The 26870-nt window shown below is 39.8% G+C and overlaps 1 protein-coding gene across 1 annotated transcript in view; it reads left to right on the top strand.

The window, feature by feature from the left end:
• LOC121294336 (GDNF family receptor alpha-4-like) overlaps positions 1–24106 on the top strand; it is an 82985-nt gene extending 58879 nt beyond the window's left edge. Inside the window, exons 2-8 of the mRNA XM_041217948.1 lie at positions 4525–4803; positions 5548–5628; positions 11263–11608; positions 14284–14393; positions 15260–15394; positions 19945–20105; positions 20806–24106. Of these exons, the coding sequence (XP_041073882.1) occupies positions 4525–4803; positions 5548–5628; positions 11263–11608; positions 14284–14393; positions 15260–15394; positions 19945–20105; positions 20806–20940 (1247 nt within the window). The 3' untranslated portion in view covers positions 20941–24106. The remainder of the gene's footprint in view (positions 1–4524; positions 4804–5547; positions 5629–11262; positions 11609–14283; positions 14394–15259; positions 15395–19944; positions 20106–20805) is intronic.
• The last annotated feature ends 2764 nt before the right edge of the window (positions 24107–26870 follow it).

The following is a 26870-nucleotide window of genomic DNA, read 5'->3' as shown; positions in this document are numbered from 1 at the left end:
TGGGTAATACATGTTTATATTTTTGACAATGGTGACGTGCTGTCCGGTTTAGTGCTGGTCCTTGGCGACAGCTCTGGATCTGTGTTAGCCGTCTAGTAATGCACAAGACAAGTACTTTTGTACTGCAACAGAGTATCTTGCAGTCCTTCTTCGCTTATTTACACAAACCAATGCAAAGGAACAGATTATGATTCTCTGTCTCCTTTTACGCTGTCACACATGACCCCTTGGTAAACAACTGCAACCGGCTGTCTAATCTGCGGCTAACACATTGTTTCCTTTCCTTGTCAATGCATTATTGCAACAGAGTCCCTCCCCCTTCCTGGCTGGCCGACTTCCCTTGAACCCTGGGAAAGAACTGTCAGGCCAGCCCGTCCAAGGAACTCTGTTCTCACTGCTTAGCGCCCTCACGGGTCAAGACAAAGATTTACAACCAAGAATCATTGTATTTCTGTCACACTGTTCACTTTTTCAAACGATCAATATAGTTTCCAGCTTTGTTACATTAATTGATTTTTGTTTCTGTGGCATAGTTACACAGGTGCGCTTTTTATTAAAAAGTTTAGAACAAGCCATCTCATCCTTCACAAAACCACGTTGCAGGGACTTCTAATTGTGTGAAAAAGCTAGCAGGTCTGTGCTTTTTATTTATAGCATGTTAAATTGAATGTCAGGAATTTGGCATACCAAGCTTGAAAATTAGAAAAATCAAGCTAACAAAAAAGAAAGGGTTTTAATTTGTAACTCTGCAGGATGAACATCAAACAAACAAACCCTGTTTTTTCCACGGTTATGGATGTAACCCTTAAATATAATGTCTTTTGCGATTTTTATGGATTTTAAGCAATGTATTATTTAGAACAATACTTGCATTTGCTGATTTTATGAGTGCCTCCAGTCAAATTATACATGGACGAAGATGGTCTGGAATAAATATTCGTGAATAAATAGTAAAGAAAATCATGCTATCTTGTTTGTTTTTTATTTAGTGCCCTGCAGCGTTTCTCTGTTGATTTTTCTTTTCTTTTCTAAACTATCAGTGTCTTTTCTTTTTATTGTTTCATAACATTCTGATTAAGTGCATGCATGTTTGTTACTTACCCAGTTATGTAACGCAGATAAATGTCAATGCCTTTTATTCAGAGAGACTGAACTTCGCAGGCTGGTTGCTTATGTGACAGGTACAGCATAGTGCTCATGAAAGATGGAGGAATAACTGTATGAGCACTGTCAGGATCTGAACGTGTGGGAGCTTGAAGACTGGGAGAGCTGGTAATGAGATACGGGAGCTTTTAGATCTACCAACTGGATTAATTTATTTCATTTTATAAAATTGTATTTATTTAACCTTTATTGAACCAGAAAAGCCCCATTGAGGTTAAAATCTCTTCTATAAAGGAAGATCTGGTCTTGAAGGTGGCATGTAATATATATATATATATATTTTTTTTTTAAAAACCCATAAATTCAAATGAGCACAACCAATACAAACAAGTTAATCAAATTAAAGAAAAAAAAAGGTTGTTATAAACTGTAATGCAGATTGGATGGTACAAAGGACTCAGTTTTCTTAATACTGTGGTAGTAGATAAATAATGTCACTATAGTCAGTCGGCAGCAAGATCTCTTGCTTTCTAGTTCTGAAAAACTCCTCTAAAGAGACTCTTACTACTGCTCTAAAGAGCCAGGCCCATTTGAGCAAGCAGTTCTTGTGCTTTAACAAGGGTCAGACAGTGCATCACACACTTGTACACTTGCTCTTAATTTAATCTAATCTATCTACATTTGCAGTGCTGTTTCTTAAATAATTTGCTAACAAGTTTCTAGAATGGAAAATTGCTAAATCCTTTGATTACTTATATGCATAGTTATATGCATTAATGTACTATTTCATGTATTATGCAATTTACACTGTATTGTATTATGCTATTTCTCTGTATTTAAAGTATTATGGATTTTCTTGTTGTTACTGCATCTTGTAAAGTGCATTGTGATGGTGGTCCACTATGAGAGGCACTATATAAAATAGATTGATTGATTGATTGATGGATAGCAGCTAGTTTAATTCCATTCAGTTTGAAGATCACAGATCATATTACTACAGCTATGGCCAAAGGTTTTGCATCACCTAGAATTTTAGGATTGAGACATAATTAAAAGAAATACCAATAAACTGTATGAACATAATTTAGATATTTTTTTTTAACATCATGTGATCAAAGAAACTACAAAATGATATCACAACAGTCTACTGGAAGCCATAATAATAGTACAAATCTGCCACCTATTTTAGAGGGGCGTGGAGACGAGTCGAGTTTAACACCCTTGCACTGGGGTACTGAGACATACCTCTTGCCACGTGTTTACTGGGAAAAGCAGCCGACAATTGGACAGCTATAGGTCCTTGACTGGCTGGTAGGCACGTCCCAGTATCTTATGATAACTGTAGAAAACATTTAAACAAAGCAGTGTTTCTGCCAGGGAATTCACTTTAACCAAAGATATAGAATATATTTAATTTAACAACAGGGAAATAATGTATATCTGTATCTTATATCTTCAATCCATTACATTCCCGCTGTGTGACAGTTCGCCGCCTCCTCCCCAGCCTCCGCCTGCTTTTGGCTCTGTCTAACGTTGGAGAGCAGCTATCCTGCCCCCCTGGCCATGGCTTCCTTACGGACAGCCTCTCTACTTATATGCAAGCTAGTTTATGGGCAGGGGTACTTCGAAAGACAACGTCAAAGGCAAAGGAATGTAGTGTAAAATATGCATAATGTAGTAGTGGTGTCTTGTCTGTTTTAATAAATAATCTATCGCATGGGTTTCTAACTGAAATTATTTTCCTCTCAAGCTCTGGAGCTATCTGCAGCAGTGTTACTAGTGCCTTATTGTTGACGTATACTATATAAATGACCTTTCTTAACAGGTTCTTCAGTCAACACGTATTAGTTTAATGAGCACAGTGGGACATTCAAAGCCTGTTCAGGTGTTTCATTAAACTTAATTATTTATAGTTCCATTTTCTTTCATGTATCTAACCATAGTAATAATGAAACATACAGTAACTGTTTGAATAATGTTTGGTGCAGCAGTACAAGAGAAGACATTTTCCAAATAATCACATCTCTCGAAATCAGCTTGTAGCTGCTATACTACTTTAACCACTGAATTATATAAAAATGGAACTCTTAATAATAGAGTGGTCCATCCTTATCAGCAGAGGAAATATAATTTATACTGTATAAAACATGAGAAAGTAACAGACCAAATATCAGAGGTAGGTGGGAGGAGGGGGTGTATGTGCTGAAAGATCAGCATTTAGACACGAATATATGAATTGGAAAGTAAATAACAGGACTGATAAAGTGTGTCTGTTTTTATCACACAGGAGAGCATATCAAAAGCGTGTTGCAAAAGAATACTGTACCTGTAATCGTTACTCCACTCTTGGCATAGCAAAGATCTTATTTAATTCAAAAGAAATGAAAGACAACATGGTGTTATTGGGATAAAAGCCAGCCTGAACAAAGCAGGGTTCGTTTTATTGTCAATACACTAAATAATTAATCTCCTTATCTGCTTTATAATTTTAAGAAACATTTGGTTTGATCCTGTTTTCTTTTTTTTTCATCATGCAATTTGATAAGGTATCTCTGAACTTGTAAATGAGGTGATGCTATTCCTGGCCCAACAGCCAGATTGCTTTAGACATCAAAACCATCAATACACTGTGGTTTCTAGCCATTTACAGAGATGCCACTAAAATGCATGGCAATTTTCTTTCTTTTATGAGTGCTAAAATGGATGCCAAAATAGGTACTAAAATGAGTGTGTCTCACTGCAATTTATAAACTGAGGCAGCAATGAAAAGAAAAAAAAAAAATTGAAAATGTGTCCTGACCAACACCAACCAAATGTCAAGTCACTGCTGAAATTTCAGTCAGATTAGGTGATGCAGTTAAATAAGTTTTCTAAGTGCATATAACCACAATGGATCCTGGCTCTTTGGTTCAAAGGTTAAAGCACTCACCTGGGGAACAAATGTAATCCTTTACTTCACAGTTAAATCAATATTGTGCCTAATTCCTCCACTCATATTTTTTAGAACAACAGAACATTCAGAATGAGAGGAGGCCATTTGGCCCATCTAAGCTTGTCCAATTCCTAGTATAAACATTTGTTTATTTAGCAGAGACTAGGGTGTGTGAAATATGCATCATCTGCAGTCATTTACAACAACATTTCGCCCAAAAGACAGAGCACAACGAGGTTAAGTGACTTGCTTAGGGTCACACAATGAGTCCGTGGTTGAACTGGGATTTGAACCGGGGGCTTTTAGTTACAGCCCCTTTTCTTTAACCACTGGACCACACAAACTCCTATAAAACTCCCCACATTTTCTGTATCTGATTGATCTCAGAACTTCGTCAAGGATCCAAGTGTTTCTTCCTCAACAACATGTCTCGGTAGCCCACAGTGTTTCCTCTCTTTTCATGACACTTTTCAACCGTCTATCCATAGACGGCCTCCAGGTGGTCCTATGCTCTGGTCGAGACTGCCTGCGGGCAGGTGAGTGGTGTTCCAGCGACCCCGCCTGCAGCCCTCGGCTCAGGACCCTGCGGCAGTGTGTGGCTGGGAATGGCAACATGAAGCTGGGCCCGGGGGCCCGCAACCAGTGTGAGAATGCAGTGACAGCCCTGCACTCCAGCCCCCTGCATGGTTGCAAGTGTAAGAGAGGCATGAAGAGTGAGAAGAACTGCCTCAGCATCTACTGGAGCCTCCACCAGTCCTTCCTACATGGTGAGCTCGCTCACCACATAAACCACTCTCCCGAGCCACTAAACACAGCATGCTTTCAGTACTGTTAAGATTGGATTTAGAGTTGCAGCCCTTATAGGTTTTAAAACCCATTACCTCATTACAGGTTCCTGTACTTATTTAGATTTTTTTACTTTAAGAATCTTATGGAAGAAATTAACCAATCACAGTTACGCATTTACCAGGAAATCCAATAAATGTTATTCTGTATACAGATTTGATACCGTGCAGTTCTAAATAAAATAAATCAATAAAAAACAACACTGTTTTTATGTTTAATAACAGTTCCAGAGTAGAAACCTTTGAATTTGTGATTTATAAATAAATATGTTGGAAGTAGCGTGTATCCTTTTATATGAAACATAATTTTGTACAGCTTTGTTTCGTTCTCTCGTATAAAGTACATCTTATATAGAGACACGCTACCCTACAAACTACGTATTAAGTTATATTTTAAACACTCAACAGTAAGTGTTGTCCTCTTCACGTTTCCAATCTGCTACTCACTTGATCTGTATAAGGCAGATACTGTATTAATTTAACAACAGAGGGCAGAGAATTCATGAATTAATTTAATCAGAACCTGCTGTTTAGTGCCTCTCAGTTTCCCTGCAGATAGTTCCTGAATTAAACAGTTACTTTCTGATAGACGAGATAACTCCAGTTGTAAGGTTATCTTGTTTAGATTGAAGTGTAAACTGATTTTTGTTTTTTCTGCTCTTGTAGGAATGAACCTGGTGGAAAACTCTCCCTATGAACTGGTTGATAAGGGTTTTGACTATGTAAGGCTGGCCTCTATAGCTGCTGGTGAGTTCAGATGATTTTGTGTTACATGGTGCAGTTATGTCTAAACAATGTATTAAACAATTAAGGCTGTATGTTTTATCACAGTTATCATGGATTTCAGAATTTCCATTGTCATGTAATATGTAGTTCCCTGTGAAAATTCCCAGCAAACATTTGCCTTATTGACACACTTCCAGTTACATTGCTTTTAAGTTTGCTTACAGTAAATGGAATTAACAAACTGTATAGAGTTGCATGGTTTCCTTAGATTTCTTCAACCAAAATTACACCAGCTGCACCTAAAGCCCCTTTCACACTGACACTCCTACCTGGGTCCGGACTTCGTATTAAGTTAAAGATTTTAGGTTGTAGCAGCAGTTTTTTTTTATTTGGGCCAAAGGGTAAGGTCTTGACCAAGTACAACACAAACACACTATAAAAATGCCAGGGATGTAAAATAATCACATTTATTTAATTTCAATTCTCACATTGCACAAATTAGTTATAGCGTTTCAGCCAAATACTTCAGTTCGATACTTTGTTTCAAGGGTCCAGTCATTCTTTCTCAAGCATTGTCCCTAATTAGGGACAAGTTAAGCTTATTTACCCAAACCAAAACCAGTGTTCTTTATTTATTTCAAAGTACCTCCTCCACGCACCCATCTCTCTCCAGCCCCCATCAAAGAACAAACTAACTGTGGCCTTTTTATTCCCTAGCCTGATCAATCTCACCTGATCAGCATTTACCACATTGCCCTAATTATTTTACATTGATAAGTCACAGCTGATCAACATTTACCAACTGCCACATTTATCCCCCACTATTAATCAGCCTTCTGGCTTCACTTTACCCTTTTCCAAGATGGAGTGCATTGTTCCTTATTTCCCCGTGTCCTAAAGCCCTCTATTTCTATCGTAAACATACACTCCATCACAACGTGTAGACCATTTCAATACTCTCAGACTGGCTTGTCAATTCAATAGCACTTTATTTTCTCCTGCAAATAAAACACTTTGGGAGGGACGTTTTACAGGGCTTTTCATAAATACAAAGAAACACTGTACGCAGCTTCTAAATGAACATTCTGCAAGATCCCCAAAGTGAGATCTAGCACCCTCCAGCTAGCTGTGAGGCTGTAATGAAAGTCAGACCTGGAATATAGAACAATAGGCTGGTAACTATTAATACAGCATTAAACTACCATATTCCTTAGAATTTAAGGCACACTTTTTTAACCATTTTTTCTTCTCAAAAACAGCCTGCGTCTTAAATTCTAGTACACTATAGTGATATGTGTATTAAAATCACAAACAAAAGATGGGACTATCCGAGTACACAAACAAGAAAAGACAACCAAGATTTCTGCCCGAATACCCAAGCAGCAACGTGACTTGCTGCTGAGAAAAGACAAACCAAAATCACACTGCCCGATCTGTAATCATCCATGACATACAGGCAGCCATTTTCAAAGGAGGACTTCCGAGGACTACCTGGAGAATCTTTAGCAATTTCATAATTCCTAACAAACAATGCCAGCTTGGACAGGTCAGAAATACTTATCAGACCTCTATAGTTTTTGACACGCCAAGCAATACCACAGTTCACAAGCTGGGAGAAAAACAGATTCTGACTGTTGTGTTTCCAATGCAGTCAGTGCTGTTGTGGTTGCTGGGTTACATGTTGCCTGATGTCGTGCTTGCTGTTGCCAGGATGCATGATACCGTAAGTGAATGGTGGTATATGTATGACATAGATGTCATCTTACGTATTATACAGTATGCAGCACAATAACCAAGCTCTGTAGTTAATTTACAATAACACTGTTTCCTGTCAGTTTTGTATGATACAACAGCTTAATTGAAGATGTATCTTTTTAAATGCATATGAGGGTGGTACATTTGTGTTGCGTCTTAAATTCAAGGGCATCATAAATTCAAAGGAATACGGAACACTGCCTAGACTTATGTTCTGTACTGTTTACCTATAGATTAGTATTCATCTATTTAACTTAAAATACCCTTGTTACACATACAGTACAACACAATAGTGCTCAATTAAGAAACAATAAAATAAATTAAACACATTCAATAACAAACCTTTTGAATAGAAGTATTTTCTTTTTCAATGCCTTCATGGGTTGAGTAACCTGACAGTATCCACTACTTAGGTTCACTGAGACAGATGAGGTGAGAATGGACATCGGGTTACAACCAGTACTTGAGTCCTGCCGGTACACACCGGAATGGTGTTCTGGCACTTTTTTTGGTAGCTGGAACATTAGGTTATTGTCATTACCCTGGTTCCATGAAATAGAAATGTAACCATTACCAAATGGGTATTAACCTCTTTAAGACCCGAAACCTGAACAAGATATAACAAAGCTGCTCAGCCGAGCCTCTGTGACGCAGTCATGCCCGTTCCCAAGGGTATAAAGGACTTTCATACACAGATCTTTTTTCCTTTAAGCCTGCTGCATTTATGATACTGCAAGAGTCTGATTGCTAAACCTAGTCTGCCTTGTGCTTTTGTCTCACTACCAATTCCTTCAGGGGCCTGGCGACTTTGTGGGCTTTATTCACGGGGGCATCTATCAAGGACATTACTAGGTTCAACAAACTGGATTCTCAAAACCCTGTATTTATAATTAGACAAAGCGGTGCTTTGTCACCATCAGGCACGTGTGCCTTGGAAAGCAAAAGCTGGTTGCATGCGGCTACCAGGCGCAGCTCATCAAGCTGTTGTGGTGAGCCTGTAACAATCAGAGAGGGACCTCAGAAAATAGGACTGGTAGGCTACCAGAGTGCTATTAAGGTTGCACAGCCATGCAATGAATGCACTGGCTGAATAGGCACGCTTGAGGATCACCTCCGAAACCCTGGCACTGTTTATTGGGACAGGTAGTGTCCTTGAGCAGAAGCATTAAATTAGGCAGCAATTGCACCGTCTACCAGCGGAAATTGGGGCCAGGGCAGACAGCGGCAAAGGCAGGACAAGCAGTAGCTGAAGAAATGTAAGCTGCTGCAGCCACTGCTGGAGGACCCGGCCAGCCTCTTCCCTTGGTGTTCCTGGTGCGGGAAGGAGGACCATTGTTGGCGGTCCTGCCCAGATGTGCCACCGGCAAACTGGTGTGGCCGGTGTGAGGAGGACAGCGACAACTGGGCAGGATGCCACTACAATCAGGCCCAGGAAGAAGTGCAGTATTCACCCCAGGCATCAGGGGTCACCCCACTATCTCCAGCCTCACCACCGTCCCAGGAGATCTGGAACTGGTTGATGCACCCTGAGGCAGACCTCGTCCACGATCTCCCCATAGTTATCAACATGCTGTGGATTCGAGATGGGGAGAGGTGGGAACAGTGGGAGGAACAATACCACACAGCGTCCTTCCCAGAGGTTGCCCTCATGGTGGTTAATTACCTGGCGGTAGACATGGGAGATGCCCCGATCACTCCAATAAAGAGGGGTGAGCCGCCTTCCCGAGAGCCAGAGAGGGAGGAGGAGCCGCCGCTCCCAGAGCCAGAGAGGGGTGAGGAGCCGCCGTCGCTCCCAGAGCGAGAGAGGGAGGAGGAGCCGCCGTCGCTCCCAGAGCCAGAGAGGGGGGAGGAGCCGCCGTCGCTCCCAGAGCCAGAGAGGGGTGAGGAGCCGCCGCCGCTCCCAGAGCCAGAGAGGGGTGAGGAGCCACCGCCGCCGCTCCCAGAGCCAGAGAGGGGTGAGGAGCCGCCGTCGCTCCCAGAGCCAGAGAGGGAGGAGGAGCCGCCGCCGCTCCCAGAGCCAGAGAGGGGTGAGGAGCCGCCGTCGCTCCCAGAGCCAGAGATGGGTGAGGAGCCGCCGTCGCTCCCAGAGCCAGAGAGGGAGGAGGAGCCGCCGTCGCTCCCAGAGCCAGAGAGGGAGGAGGAGCCGCCGTCGCTGTGAAAACAGAAATATATAATGAGAAAAGAAAATATTTCATACATAAAATATTAGAGTGATACAATTCATTAATTATACAAACAGTCTCGTAATTTCGGCTGAAGCCAAACCGAGAATAAAATAATTCCAGCCGGAGCTATGGCAGCCTGTGGTAAGAGCACAGTCAGCCAACTTAAGTTGCTTGGTCCTTGGAAAGGGCGACTCAGACAGTCAGCTCCACGTGGGGCACAAGGCCACAGAGGGATGTAATAAACAACATGTAATTAGTAAAACTAATACAGCGATTATTTGTAGTATCACATATAATTTGTGCAAAACACAATAAAGTTAACATAAAGTTACTTATCTGATTCTGATTCTGTCAGATCAGTACAGTCACAGAGACTCGGCTGAGCTGCTTTGTTATATCTTATTCAGGTTAGGGATCTTAAAGAGGAAAATACCCATTCGTTAGAGGCTACATTTCATACATCAATGGGAACTGGGTTTCGGCACTTTTTGCAACTTTTCTGACAATAAATAAAAATCTTTACCAGCAAACTATGTTAAAATTTGACCACACAAATTCTATCGAAGAATAACCGTCACATCATGGACAGTCAACCTCTCTGCATTCTAATTGGTTTGTATCTACAGATCTGTAATGTCTGATAAAAAGCATAGGTGGGTACTGTCCAACTTTTCTGTCATTTACCACAAGCCTAAAAACAAATTTGACAGGTAAGTTAAATTTCCATACAGGTGTAAAATACTGTTTTTATTAACAATAAATAAAAGCAGCAGGGATGTAACTGTTCCAGAATGTACACTTTACCGCTGTATGTACATGTTTGTTATATAAACTAATGAAGACCTTTTAGTTATATCTTACCAAATATATAACATATTGTTTGAATCAGTTATGTAGTGTAACAATCAGGAAACACAGTGTTTGGGGCTATGAGAAAAATGCACATTTAACTAAACCTTTAGTGTACAATATATGTACGTGTTTTGTTGTTTTTTGTAAGCTTGTGTTCATCTGAACACTCATTATTATGAACCATTTCTGTGTCCTCCAAGCTGTTTGGATGAACAGGCTTCTAATGTATGTTATTCTTAAGCATGATTTGGCACGGTACTAAAAAGCAGGTGTCCTCAGAGATGATCAAAAGTTGATGATGTCTAGAAACCTCCCAGGCGTGGATTTGTTTTCATCAAGAAAAGTTGGTAAATTCAAAATTAAATACGATGTTGTGGCCAGAGAAGGAGCTTTTAGGCATGATTTGTAATCAGTGAACCAGGTGTAAATAACTAATTTCATTGTACCTTCTTTTCCAAATGCTAGAATAACCTATTGGTCCCTTGAGTGATATGTATTTTCCCACGTATCTTCAAATGCACTGTTCAAGGCATCCATTTTGTAATAGTCACCCATTGTTTTATATTTTCCTCTGATCCCCTAAATTTGATTATGCCCAATCATTGCGTTGTAGTGAACTGTAGAGTCTCAGGAAAGGCTGTATCAATTCTAACATATCACTGACATGGTTGATTCGCACGGGAGTGAAAAGACACAGGACTCCCGAGTTTGACTTTTTAAAGAAGATCCGGATTTCCTGTAAAAATGATTAAATACGTTTTGGCACTTTTTTTTGATACTCGAGCTCTGGTTACAATGTCAAGATGACATTTAAATTGTTCAATATTATTCAGCTGTTGTTTAATTGCAGTTATATTGATATGGACTGTCTTCCCTCTGGCAGGCTCGGAGGTTGGCATGACGGCGGTGAACCGTTGCCTGGATGCGGCCAAGGCCTGCAACGTTGACGACACATGTCAGAAGCTGCGCACGGAGTACGTGTCGGCCTGCATCAAGCCCACGGTCAAGCCTGGGCCTTGCAACCAGGCCAAGTGCAACAAGGCCTTGCGCAAGTTCTTCGACCGCGTCCCGCCCGAGTACACTCACGAGCTGCTCTTCTGCCCCTGCACTGACACGGCGTGTGCAGAGCGTCGGAGACAGACCATCGTCCCTGCCTGCTCCTACGAGAGCAAGGACAAGCCCAACTGCCTGACCATCCTACACTCCTGCAAGACTGACTACGTGTGCAGGTCAGTGAGGGGATTCCCAAAATAATACAGATTGGGGTGTTTCAGGGCTAAGATTTATGTTTTAAAGACCGGCAAAATAATATTTACTGTGAATTAGCTGTGCTAATTCAAACAGCCCCAGAAACAATATTATATTCTTTTGGTCAGGGTGGTAGGACACTATATCATTATGTCTAAGTGTGGGTTAAGGGGAAAACAATCTCTTTAACACAGGGAAGCGTTTCAGTGCTACCAGTGCACTTTTATTTGGCGAAGCAAAAACTATGAGCCACTGACCACTTATCATTTACCACATGACTCCATGTACTGTACAACGACACAGTTTGGGATACTTCAGGCTTTCAGCTCACATCACAATGCTGTAATCCTGCTGTGAAAGGTACCTGAGACAGGTAAAATGTAACAGAATGCATTGTGATGTGAGTTAGAAAAATGTTAACGTTTTGTTTACGGACTTTGTGATACCCGCATGATGGGTGTCTTCAGTAGTATCTACAAAGTATCGACAATAACAATTAAACTTTTTGTTGCAGACTTTCTAACAAGTCTGGACAAACAATAGTGGATTTTAAGCCTGCTGCACACATCCCGACTCATCTGAGTTTGCACAGATTCCGCGTTCATGTGTGCTCAGTTTTGGTTTGTCGTCACAATTGAGTTCACCCCGACTAGGTGTCACACACTAAGACAGAATTAGACTGACCACAATTAGTACCGGTGATTACCCCCCCTCCCCTCCCCCAGTTTGAGAACCACTGGTATACAGGATCATTCAGACATTCTAATGCAAAAAAAAAAAAAATACAAAAATGGTGAGACTCTTTGACATTTCTATAGCAAAACTACATTGTGTAAATGCATGCATTCTGCATAGCCTTTGATCCATATTCAATCAATGGGGATAATTTTTCTCTGCTTTAGATCAGTGTTTCATTGCAGCTGGAGAACTCAACACAGTGAAAATTGCAAGCAGTAGTATTGGGCCCTACAGCCCACAGGCAAGCGCTCTGGCACTTAAACGTGGTTTTTAAGTGTCAGAAAGATAACAGCTCCTATTTGTCACAGCTATCGATCTGTAGTTCTTCAATTTACATGCTGGGGGATATAATCCCAGAGAAACAGAGAGTCAAATTGCCTTTCATAAAATCACACATACACACAAATACAGAGAGGCATTTTTCTACCTGTACTATTTTTCAGTCTCATATTCCAGGAACTTGTATGAATCTCAATAAAATTATTCAATGTCATCTAGAACTAGACCTTAATATAAAACTAATAAAAACTATAATTTTTTTAATAGCAGTAGTGGTATCTCATTGCTGTTTTAATTTTAAAGCTGAGGGAACAGAAAGACAATTTGTGGCTTGGAACTTGATTTCAGGAAACTGGGTTACAGGCCACTGCATGGCACGTCAGGAGAGACTTGGGGATTGATACAGCAAAGTTGCCTCAGATTAGCCCAGCCGGTCTCCTGGAACCAGGTTTCAAGCCACTGCTCCTGATACAATGGCTTTGTGTTCCCTCAGTTTAAGTGTCCCAGACAATATAGAGTTGGTTTCTATACTATACATACCTTTGTATGCAACACGTAGCCAACTTTCATGATGCTATACTAAAACATGCTTTTGATAACTAGTATTTTCTCCATTTAAACGTTCTGGGATGTTCAGATCTGAGGGGGCTCTATAATGAAAGTTTTTGTTGCTTTGTAGAGATAAACGTTGCCCTCTTACAATCCTTTTGTCGAGACTTTGCAATCACTTTGTACAAAGGTACCTGCAATACCCCAAAAAATTAATTAAAAGTATTCTTTCTGGATGGAAATAGGAACTGGAGGCGCTGTATCTACTACAGACTAAATAGTATTTTGGGCTGTCATTGTCCATTGTTTCATTCTAGGAGTTGTATTTGTTTTGCCAGTACATATGTATTGCAGTCAATACAGCAGTTATCCTAGTCTGGATCACAATCATCATAGATACGCTGCATGGGCGATGTAGAAAGTACAGTTTGGAAACAACAGTGACTCGGATTCCAGTTTACCTCTCTAAATCTACAAGATGTCTAAAAAAGTTAACTGGCTGCTTGGACTTCAAATTCGCTAAAGTAGTTCCTGTTACCATCTGCCACAGCAGTGCAGAGGATATGGTTAGCACAGGTTGCAGGGGATAACTGTTCTATATAATGCATCAGCAAAATGTTTTAAAAACATTCAGCAGGTGCAGCATTTTCTTCAGAAGTTAAAATATATATATATATATATACACACACACACACACACTGAATATACATCGGATAACGTCTTTTCAAATTATGTCTGCTGGAGTGCAGCACTGAATACTTAATAAATATAGCAAGGCTAGTTCAATCTTATAGCTCTACAATATATTTTGCAAAGCAATGACAAACTATAGGACTATGATGTATGTGGTTACACAGCATGTGAAAACGCTACATTTAAAGCTTTAGAGGTGTTTTTTTTGTCTATTTTCTTGCTGATGAATGCACCTACTCATTACAATACATTATGGAAATATATTTACCAGCATGTCTACTTTAGCTTTTTTGTTACTTGTTGGCAAATTGTTTGCAGATTGATTGTTAAAGTGGTCTACTGTCCATTATCTTTGCCATGACATTCAAGGGTGTTTTTTAATGACTTGCTTCCCCAGGTCCAGGTGGGTTCAGTTCCAGTATAACTGCCAGCCTTCAACACAGACAGCTAGCGGATGTAAGCTGGAGAACTATGGAGCGTGCCTTCTGTCGTACACTGGCATCATAGGTATGTAGTACGATGGTTTCAACTACAGGTTCCTATATACTGTGGTAGGCATGATACTGAAGCTTTTCATTTGAAATACACATTAAGCAAGCACTGACTGTGTTACAAACTTGGCTACAAAACTGGTAATATGGGGGGGGGGGGGGGGTCAGAGTTTGTGTGTGTGTGGGGGGGGGGGGCGGTCTTTGGCGTTTATGCATGAATTTGCAACATTTAACTAAAATATGTAACTCACAAGTTTAAAACTGAAATTTGAGAGCACTCACCAAACCGCTCCAGTCAAAATAACCTCCACAGGTGCTAACGTGATACTGCTTAACGTTTCTGTTTTCTGGGTATTGAAGTCCAACAGTATACAGGAAAAAAAAAAGGATTGTGTACATTTGGGAAATACATCTCCCCAAGAGCTCTACTCTTTCAAGTATGCAGTGTCAACTTTCAAAGATCTCTAGACGTGCCGATACACAAGTCTTTGGAATATAGAAGTAGCTGTACTGTGTACTGGCACTCAAGCACTGTGTATAACTCTAAATAGATATTTCAAATTAAATTATAGGATAAAGATACAAACCTTGCCTCACTGTACTGTACAGACGGCAGTGCTCTGCTTGATGACACTTGGGCTGCAAGGCTTATCACATTAACTGCATATGGCTCAGCCTGTTGAGCATGCAATAATGTGAAGTTTTTCTTAAAATAAGCATCAGCTGAAGAAATGTGTTAAAAAAAACCCTGCAGATCCACCCAATCAAAATTCTGTTGCATATGCATAAACTCTGAACTATTCAGATTTGAATCGGTTTTATCCTTCAACAAATTCACTTTTCTGTTGTTGTTATATAAATTTGTGTTTCTTCTGATTTTAGGCAGCATAATAACTCCAAACTACATTGACAATTCCACCTCTAATGTGGCACCCTGGTGTTCCTGCAGTGCCAGCGGCAACCAGCAGGGACAGTGTTCCAGCTTCGTCAACTCTTTCACAGACAACGATTGCCTCAGTAAGTGCAAACAAAGCTAAACCACATTCCTTCCAAGGGTGTGATAGCCAAGGATTTAAAATGCATTTATTTCTTACCTCAATTTACCTTCTTACCTCAATTTAGCAGTTAGCACCTTTCCATAGTCATAGAATAGTCTTTTGTTAAATTTATAGGTGTTTTTTATTTAAATGTTTTAAATCAAATGCAGCAAGGGTTTCTGCTTCTTCCTGTGCTGTCCATTGATACACAAACGAGAAAACCGTGTTTCATGCTGCACATGTTGATATTACACACAGAGAAACTTTTTTTTAAATTTTGGATATATTTGTGTAGATATATCTGTGTGTGCGTGTGTGTGTGTGTATGTGTGTATATATATGTAAGAAAACCTTATCATAACCCTGGTTCCCTGAAATAGAAATGTAACCATTATTGAATGTGTATTAACCGCTTTAAGACCCGAAACCTGAATAAGATATAACAAAGCTGCTCAGCAGAGCCTCTGTAACACAGTCATGCTCGCCCCCCGTGGGTATAAAAGACTGCACTCCCAGATCTCAGCGTCATTTATCCATCAAGCCTGCTGCAATCATGTACGCAGCGAACGTGAAAGCTAATGGTTACATTTCTGTGTCAGGGAAGCAGGGCTATGATAATAACCTAGCATTCTCTTTCAAGTACGAAATGTAATCATTACCAAATGGGTCAGTATACCCAAGCCATCGCAAGGGCAAGATTGCTGCACCACTGGAATGCTACAAGAGCTCTAAACTGGCACTCTTCTCTGCACTCTGCCAACAAAGTGGACAGCATGATAGATTGGAGGCTGTCTGAGAAAGCATGAGCAGAACCCTTCCTCCAACTGGAGGAAGTGTGTTATACGAATAGCCCGTTTTTGCAACAGAGCTACTACCTCCTGAGACACCAGTGCGGTGTCTTGCTGGTCCGTGACTGATGTTGGAGTCATGACCTGAAAGGGAGGGGGACCGTGCTTGAACTGCAGTAGCCGGTTTGAATGGTAGTAAGCACCCAGATGTCCGTGGTGCACTGACGCCAATACTCCAAGTGACTCCTTAAGAAGGGGCCCTGGGCCTATGGCAGCAAACCCCTAGGACCGCTGATCACCTTGTGGCTTTTGCCTATGCACCAGATGGCAAAACTTATTAAATACTCTGTTGCGAACAGCTGCGGGACGGTTCTAAATACCGCCCCTGGTATCAGCCGCAGACGGCTGTGCCGGTCCCTGAGGCTGCTGGGGCTAGGGGCACAAGCTTGTCACTGGCTTGCGCACTCAGGGCGGTCACTTATTTGGAAGCAAGTACACCAGTTCCTTCATGGATTCCGGCACACTACAGCAACGCTACGCTTGCCGGAGAAAGCCAAAGCCACCAGCACAGCTAGGTTTCTACCAACTGCCTGCCTGTTGAGTTTAGATAGACTGAGCTCGTTCTATGGATCAGGTACAATCCATCCAGTTGTTGTGTTTATGCCTGTGGTTCTCAGAGGGGAATTTCAGAAAATGTGACTGGTAGGCTACCAAAATGCCGTTAAAGTTGTCCTGAATACGCATGCTTAAGTATCACCCCTGAGGCCCAACTTGTTGGGGCAGAGAGCATGCGTGGACAGGAGTTCTAAATTAGGTGCCTGTACCAAGTAGAAATAGAAACCTCCACTGGTGGAAACTGGGCCAGGCCCAGCTTCTCCACGTCGTGCACCTTATATAGGGTGTCCATAGACAGGGAAACGGCATGAGCTGTAGCTGGGTAATCCTAGGACGACTGGATCACAAAGATAAAATCCAGATGCACGGGGTAGGGGGGGGTCGGACGACACGGGAGAGGTGGCAGACTCGTCACGTAAGATTGACTGCCTTGCCTCACCTTCTGTAGACCAGGACACTTGCAAGACTGCAGTGGCCCTCGATCAATGTAGAAGCTCTGCTGACAGGGAGACCTTAACCACAGGGGACGTGCTGTCTGACTTCGCGTCCTTGGACAGGAACGCCAGGTCCTGTTCGCCCACCTCCTCAGAAGCGGTGATGAAGAGCGCGTCATCCTGCTGCCAATCTGCGCTCATAGCCCCCTGGGACTCCAAAGGGACAGGCAGCGCCAAACTATCATCCAGCAGCTCCGCGGGGACAGTTCCTCGGTGTAAAACTGCTGTCCAGAGGTACTCCATTTTTTCCGAGTCCACCGATTGCTTGTACCACTGAAGCTTCTTCCTTGAGGGAGGAGAAGAAGAGGTAGATAAAGATGAGGAAGCCTTTAAAGACAGCTTCCTGCAAGGGCTATCCCATGGGGTGAGGATGCAGCCTACTCTGTAACAGAGGGTGATGAGGAAGAGTGCTGTGCAGGGGTGAGGGATGCAGAGCACACTGGAAGAGAGCTGCAGAAGAGATGTTTCTCCAGCATATGTATATAAGACTAGCAGAAACTGCAGTTCACCAGTGTGTCCTTTGCTTGCTCTGTGCTATGCTGTGCTGTGCTTGTCCTCCACAGGCAGGCTGGCCTTGCATCTTGCATGTCCCGTAGAGATAAAACCCAAACCTTATGCAAGTAGCAAGCAATGTACAGTAAGAATGTACAGGTGCTGCCTCAACTGCTAAAAGATCAGCAACAGGGCTGTTCAAGACCCAACAATACCTGCTTGGTACCAGACTGGGGATGTAAACACTGGTTGGTAGGGGGTTGGAACTGGGATGGGATGACCCAGGGCAGAGATTATATATATATATATATATATATATATATACACACACACATACACACACAGTATATGGTTACAGGATTGCACCTCACCACGGTTCACTGCCCCTTTCAAACACAGACCCAGGACACAGAAATGGAAGTTTCAGCACTTGTGTGCACTTTTAATAACACAAAATAAACACCTAGCTCTTACGAGGACTAACTGAACAAACAGGAACCTAATTGTAAGACAGGACAGCTAGGCTGTTTACCTGTTTTAAAAATTAACAAAACAAAACACACAAAAAAGGTTTTCACACAGTACCTTTTTTTTTTTTGTAACGGTTGAAAGCACCATCAGCCGGGCCCTCCAAACAGCAACAGCCCTGAGCAAACTGGTTGCATTCTTTATATACCCTGCTCCTGGCTCTAATTTACAATGATAGCCAGTTGCAGGGGATAATTAACAATAAATAATTAACACAAATATCGTTAATTAAACCATTAAACAAACACAAATGTGCACCCTCTCCTGGCTCACAATATTTTATATATATATAATGTTTTTGGAAAGATGTATTTATTTATTTATTTAAAGTTTGTTTTCAATTACAAATTAGATTTTGTATTCGGGACGCCTTTTCTCTAAATGTAGTTAAGATAGAGCTTCTAAAACTCTAATGCAGTTTTAATATTGATATTTACTCAGAATGAACACTCAAATTCCCCAAATCTGAATCTAAAACTACAAGAAACACAGGTTTGAGCTATTGTTGAAATTTCCTAAAGCTTAGTTTTCTTTTCATTTAGAATCATTTAATCTACTAGGGGCTCTTTCGGTGTCACTGATCTAACTGTGGCACAACTCACTGACCTCCCTTACTCTAGTGAGCTCCAAGAATAGAACAGAAATCTTTGAATGTGATCAGGGTATTGTTACTCACACTCCTCAGGCTATATCATGTAGGCTTTTTTCAAAGATTATTCCAGATGCAAGAGGGAAATGTACAGTAATTGTTTAAAAATGTTTAACCAGTGTGGGGTCCTTCTGTTCACATGATGATAGCCAATTTTGTTCATCATCATTTGCCCCGTGATGGGTCCTGGAGTCTGCATAGCTTACAATGATCCCTTCTATTGCATGATCTCCTGCTAAGGACAGTTAACTGCCTTTGCATCACAGTAAGACAGTCATTATGCAAAACAGCTTGTTCTTGATGATGCTTTTAAATTACCAGGATTTTTAGATCAGCATAGCTTATACTGTAGGTTTCACCATGAGATCCAATTAGAAACTGTTAAGCAGATTGTGTGATAAACCATTGGGCACTCATTACCTTTTATTTATTGTCTTTTTTTATTAGAAGTTCCTTTTAGGGCAATTGTAATTTTCATGAACCTTCCTAGATATTTTGGTGATGTTTCGCAGTGATTGGAAAACAACATTTTACAAAGAGTAATAGTTTTGTTATGACATTTCTAAATGCTCTGTACAGAAACCAAAAACCTCAATAGGCCTATCGAGCACTTCCACAAACAAACCACTGTACCCAGACTCTCCACCATACTCTTTAACCAGACATTTCATCAGTTAACCATCTGTACAGATTACACTGTGTGTGTGTGTGTGTGTGTGTGTGTTAGACAATATATTTAGGAAACTACCTTTACATTATACTAACCACAGAGAATGCTTTGTTTTGTTCATAGAAACACCAATATCCCTCTTCTTAAATCTAGGATTTTTGACTTTAACATGATATTTTTGTTAGTTAGTTTAATTGTCAGATCAGTCTAAAAGAACAGCTGTTTTATTATTATTATTATTATTATTATTATTATTATTATTATTATTATGTTTTCTCTCTTTCCATTAAACAGAAAATGCGATTCTAGCTTTCGGCAATGGAACAGACCTGAACGCAACACCCAACCAATCAGGCAACTCCATCCCTACCAGCAACCCCCTGGAGGCTGCCTCCACTCTGCTGGTTACCAAGGAAACAGAGGACCACCTCTTCAGACAACTGCTTCCCACCCAGGTAAGAGTTCCGAAACAGAAACTGAAAGTCAGTTAGAAAACAAAAGTGCTGTAGAGTAAAGAAAATGCACCCGATATACACTAGAATCACTTACACCTACTAAGACAAAATAAAGTCCAAGTGGTGCATCCTGGTCATTTATAAATCTTGCTTTCCCTTGTCAACAAATGTTGTTCACATGTCCCTGTTATCCATGTTAACAGGTATGAGGACTGTATGTGTAGTGAAGACAGCGTCTTGTTCAGGAATATTGATATTTAATTTGTTGGTGAATGTTGTATGTTTTATTACTTTTTGTGACATGTCAGACCTGTGAGTTTTACCAATTTTAATGAAGGAATTGACCTTTATTATTCCACACAGTGACACTGGGCTTTATCCAACTTATCTAAACAATGACAGACCAGTCTAAAGATTATGACAGATTCTAATTAATAATATATATATATATATATATATATATATATATATATATATATATATATATATATATATATATATATATAAACAGGACAAAACCTGGTATTTTCCTCATTTTCAAAGATAAATGCTCTAACATTACTTGCACAGTCACTGTTATATTGTTATTTAACAAAATCTCACTACAATAATAAGTTTGTATTAGATCTGCCAACGTTCAGATCAACTGAATATACCCCACTGTTTGTTCAATAGAGTAAATAACACTGTCTGTTTCCAGAGCGCCCAGGAGGGGAAGCTATGGAGCAAATCGACTGACATGTCCCCAGGCATTTCCAATGGAGTGCCATCCATTCTGAAACCAGTCCTCTGGAGCCCCCTGCTGCTCACACTCACCTACTACTGCCACCATTAGGGGACGACACACCTGCTGGACTATGGGACCTTTGTAACTCACCAATCAGAGGTCTTTCTTATGTTATCTTTCAAGTTCTAGAGAGGAAAGAGGACTATTTGTAATTGACATCCAGACCACCACAACAGGCAATGGAAAAAAACAAGAGTCTCTTTTCAGAGCTCCCTGCTGCTGCGTTGTGAGCGCTGGGAAGATGTATTCTCTTCATTAATGGAACTACTTTAACATCTTTTCACATAGCCTTTCAGACAGACTTTTTACAGACACATTCCTTTAAAAGAAACACCCCATTTCTTTTTCTTTTTTTTAATATACACTTTGCAAGCAGATCACGATACCAAAATAAGTTATTCTTATTTCATTTCACTCTTACTGTATTGACTGCTGTTATTTTACTGACACATCAAAGCATTGTGTTATTAGCCTATTCCTTTTAAGACAAAGATACAGTTGGTGTGTAATACGATTATCTTGTTTGAACTGGTGCAATGTTAGTTGGTAGGAGAAGTGCAGAGCAGGAAGAAAAGACTTTAAACTGGAACATTGCTGCAATGAAACTAGCGAAAGAAGAAGAGCTATCTGTGTCCATCTGCTAACACTAAAGATACTTTTTCAGTAGAGTAATCGGTTCGGCCCATGTCGTCAATCCCTTTGAACTTGGTAAATGAAACAGTAACCATAGACGAGCAAACAACTGTTTACAGGTGACAGCACAACTACCAGATATATTGGAAATGTTATGCTTGGATGACTACAATGTTAGTATGGCAAATATCAGTCTGAACTGCCTTTGACCCCTTCCTTTCCTCCAATGTCATACCCAGCATCGGAAGAAGTGTATTGTGCTGGTGGTATGCTCATATCTCCCCATAGCAGGATATGCGATAGATACAGACCTTTTTTACATGAGTACATTTTCTTTAAACCATCTTAAGCATGGCAATGTGTGCAGAAACGAGTTGTGCACAGGTTTTGGCCTGCACGTCATGAAACCTATCTCAAGAATAGAATATTTTTATTCACTACTGAACCAGAATGGGGCATGTAAAATGTCTTGTTCTTGTGTATCCACAAGCATAGGCCTCTCTGAAGCAGTAGCATGTTCACCAGGCCAAATAATTTTCACCGTCATGTACAGTAACTTTTGTAGAGTCAGATATACAAGCACCACCTGAATTAACAGTGGCATAAAGCTAAGTTGACATGAATTTCAAATCGTATTTTTATTGCATATCGACATAACTACTCTCTAACAGCATAATATTAAAGTCACTATTACAGCTATGCTTCTTAAGACTACCCAAGACTGCTTTTTTCTGAAGCAAGGTAGGGAATTTAATTACCATTGCAATTTCTGCTGTGAAAGACTGACATACTTCCCCATCTCACTTTGTTTGCTGTAATAGCTAGTAAGCATAGTAGATAACAATCTTGGCAGATGGAACAATAGAGAATCACGTAGAACAAAGATAATAGGATAATTAAAACAGGTTAAAAAAAAAAAAAAAATCTATAGTTAGTTTGGGATCCTGGTACCCTTTATCATTTCCAAATAAAACTATGCTTTCTGATCAGAAAGAAAAATGGAACTATGACCCTGTAAATGTAGGTCTCTATCTGCAGCAGATCCTGAGATGTGGAAAATGCACAGCCCAACAGAACTATATTGACCTTGTCATACACCTAAATGCCCTTTAGGGACAGGGTAAGGTCACATTTGGCATATGTCCCACTACAGCAGCTACCACCATAAAAATCACGAAACATTGACAAATGCAGCACGTGTGAAGCTGAGATATTTGATCATCTCAGTCGACGTAGTCCTTTTGTACAAAGTAGAGCATGTGAAGGGTGTACTGGTAACCATGTTTGAATCAGTGTATTGTGGACTCAATGTTTCAAATCCTTTGAAATAACAGTTAGACTTGGAGACAGACACCTTCAGGGGAGATCACTTGATGTCTATCAGATGGACACAATTGCTTGTGGATTTCTAAATATCCAGATTCATGTTATTACTGACAATAAAAGCAACCATTTAAGAGAGTTGGTGAAATCACTCTTCATTCAATGTTGGGGAAAGGATGAAACCATGTTTTATTTTCAGAAGCACCCTTTTTTTCTTTTCTTTTAATATGAAGTCTATGCTTCAGGGTTAAAAGGATTACACAGCTAATCAGTTGATAACCGTATCTTCAAAGCACACTTCTATAAAAGGCTGGCAGTGATGTTTTGCCTTTTTTGTTGCATAAAGGAATGCAAGTTAGAATTCTGAATAGGCTACAGTTTTTTTTACAGAGAACGTTAAACAGGTCAACCATGCAATGCAATTGTAAACAAGTCTGACTGAATAAAGGGAAATTAGTTATATTTCTCCTACAACCACAGTAACAGCAAAGGCAGTTTTGAGATTTTATTTTTTATAAAATCACATTGCTTCCTGTTACTTGCTTGTGATGCATTTGAAATAAATCTAGATAGTAGTGAATAGTAAGGGTTCTTTAGTAATAGGCGTGGGAGGTACTGAATTTGCTTATCGGGTTTCAGAACCACGTCTCGCAAACTATGATGCAACATAGCTCTAACTGGTTAAAGAGTTTGTTTATCTCTGCGTGTGAAGCTGTTGTGGTGGTCATTGGCTTTCTCCTATTTTAATGTTTTACATCTCCATTTTTCTAGGGTTGCCATCTGTTCCTGTTTTCCTGCATCGTCCTGGTTTTGATTTAAATTGGCCTTCCTAGAACACTAAATGATCAGTTTAAAAATTAAACATTCAGTTTGCATGATGGTTTTGACATGGGCACGGCCCTGCTGTATGTCTCTGGCACACGGTGCCCCTTCCGGTGTTGGGCTTTATGTTTAATATCTACATTATGAACCCTTTATTTAGCATATGAAACCCATTACTGTTCAGTGAAAATGTTGCTTTTTAATCAGATCCTGCATCATACCTTAATGTCTTCGATTCCCAGTAGCCTGAAGACATCCCAGAAAATGTCTCATCCTTAACTATAAAACACTCCACGGTGGTATACTGTATGTTGTAATACAGTATAATAAAAAAATTAAAATAAACACAATTTAAAAAAATCAGTATTTAACACATTGAGAAGCATTGTTAAAATGCATTGAATTTTCTAAATTCAGTCTCCTCTGGCTGTTAATATCAAACCAGTAACACATTTATAATCTTAAAAAAGATGAATATGTTGTGTTAACCTTAGTATCTTAGAGTTTTGTGTTTCCAGTTCACTGTAATACATAAATAAATGCATTTACAATTACAGTATAGATCTTGTGATTGTGTTTAGTTATGGCTGGCATAAGCTGCTAGCAGCCCTAAGCATTTCCACTCTAAAGAAGTCAAAGGACTAGATAGCCTTGATACAAATCAATGCAACTTTGCTACTACTCCATAGCTACTCCAGAATTTAACAAAGTTATGGTAGATTGTGAATTTAAACACGTCTGCCAAAAAACACATATACCACAGAAATGTTCAGGCAATTCTCTTATTTAATATTTGGCAAACACATCCTATTTTGTATAAATGCTTTTTAGGAATAGCTTTGGGGAATGTTGAAATGTATGGGCGAGTTAGAATACTCAGATACTTTTTTTTTCAAGTAAGAAATATTAAAATACAGTACTTAGCAAGTAGCTTTAAATATATTTCACCTTTTTTTATTTCCAATTCTATTTTACGGTGTTTGCAATCAAATAAATACAGATGTGCATGGTACATGAGATAGTATTTAATTTAAGTAAGGCTTATTTACAGAAATAGGTTACAATTTCAATACTGCAGACCTGGAAAGAAACTCCTCTCAAAACTGCAGACCTATCTTGTAGTAAAGGAAAGATAAGTCCATTTAAAACTGCAGAACAAAAAAAAAAAACCCAAGCAAATAAATAAATAAAGAGCAGAGATAAAGACACAAACGTTATAATTAGTTATCCCAGTGTCATCCTTCTGTAAAATTAAGTGCAGTGTTAAAAATAAATAATGTAAAATCATTATAACGAAATGCATAATCTTGTGATGCTATTTTCAGCTTTCATAATTTGGTGAATTGAGCCTACCTGGCTTCAGCCACACGTTGCATGGTTTGCTATATTTTTGAAAACCGAGATAACAAATTGAACATGGCTGTTGAGCCCGAAGTCCTTTCTCGTTTTTGGCAATTTGTATGAAACATTTAAAAGGAGATGACACCCCTGTTCCTCTGTCTTGCTCAGACTGTAATGTCATTACCAGGCTGACAGAAATAATGAGTGCTGCCCAGACAGATAAGTAGAATCCAGTTTCCTGCAGGTTTATTTGCAAACATCATGTTCATGAGCCTTTTTTTGTATGAGCAAGAGAGACAAGGAGTAGTCAGAATGTGCTTGACAAGATATTTCAATAATTCGAGCAGACAAATAGCTTGTTTTGAAGCACCTGTTCTTCAAGCAGCTTGCACTGCGTTGCTGTCCACTTTGGATCCGTACCACCGTTTGTCCTGATCACTGATCACCCATTAAGTCACATAGAGAGGTAGGCAGAGTCATGATGAGGAAACTGTCCAAGTTCAAGCAAACTGGATTAAAATTTTGATGGATTGGTGCATTATTGTCTTGAAAGTAGCCATCACCACCTGGGTATAAGTTCAGCATTATTGAGTGGAAATGATCTGCAATGATGCTTAACTAAACTGCGGCCTTCGTTTGGCCTTCAAGAGTAATCAAGGGACCCCAGGGTATACCAGGACACCACACCATGGCAATGCCAAAACCAATTGGCTAGACGAAACCTAATAAAAAATGTCCAGACAGTGTATGCAGTAGAATGCAAGAGCTACATAATACAAAATCTTTTCCCCAAGTTCCCCCATTCAACATCTGAACGTGTGCATTGTTGCTTCAGCCTAGTACAGTCATGCCTCATCACAAATATTTGTCATCCAGTGGGTATTTTTTTTATTAAAGGCTGGTTGTCAAATAAATCTGTATTTTATCACCACATTTAAAAAAAAAAAAAGGCAACACAGTCAATTTGATTTTTATTTTTATTTTTTTTACTTGAGACCAGCATTCTATATTGTTCTTTATTTACATACATAATACATGGTCTTCTTTAAAATCCCCAGTTCTTGCATTAATATTTTACTCATTCCTTCTTTTTTTTAAATTAGCTGTTATTTTACAATACAAAAATGTTTTCTTTATTTCTGTTTACCCATCATAATGCATTCCTACGGTTACTAGTTATTCTTTTCCTTGGTTTCCTCTGTTTTGAGGTGAAGTCTCCTAGCAATGAAACACTTTACAATATTCTTTCATTATTTACAAAGCAGTGCAATTGACGCTAAATTATACATACTTAAAAAACGACATGTTCCTACATTACGAAACAAGGGCAAGAAGATAATTTGAGGCTTGTCAAATGACTGAACAGTCTTTAATGCTCACAAATTGACTTCTGTGACTGAGACTTGGTGAAGAAATTCCTTGTAGTGAGCTGAAATTGAGGGGCATTTCTTTGTTTTATTTTATCTTAATGTTTTTTTTTTTTTTTCATGTATAAATGTAACATTTCCATGTCTAATGATGACAGTACTGCATCCCGGTAAACAAATGCTAAGCTAAATTAATCCATATTTTAATGATGAATAGTGACCCCTGCTGGAGGGAGAAAAAAGTGTAAATCGCAGCAACTATTAATTACTTCCATCCACCTGCTACACTAACACACACACACACACACACACAGCATACCATGCTTGAACACGTCATAAATAAAAAGGGGGAACCAATCAGAACAAGGTTACTGCAAGCAGTGTGGACACAATCTACAGCAGGACTTCATCCATGAATCTTCTTGGAAGGGATATGACAAAGGCAAGATTAATTGTACACAACTAACAAAACAGACTTGCCTATAAACACAA

This window comes from Polyodon spathula, chromosome 2 (genome assembly GCF_017654505.1).
Source record: "Polyodon spathula isolate WHYD16114869_AA chromosome 2, ASM1765450v1, whole genome shotgun sequence".
Lineage (NCBI taxonomy): Eukaryota > Metazoa > Chordata > Actinopteri > Acipenseriformes > Polyodontidae > Polyodon > Polyodon spathula.
This window is presented reverse-complemented; position numbering and strand designations above follow the sequence as displayed.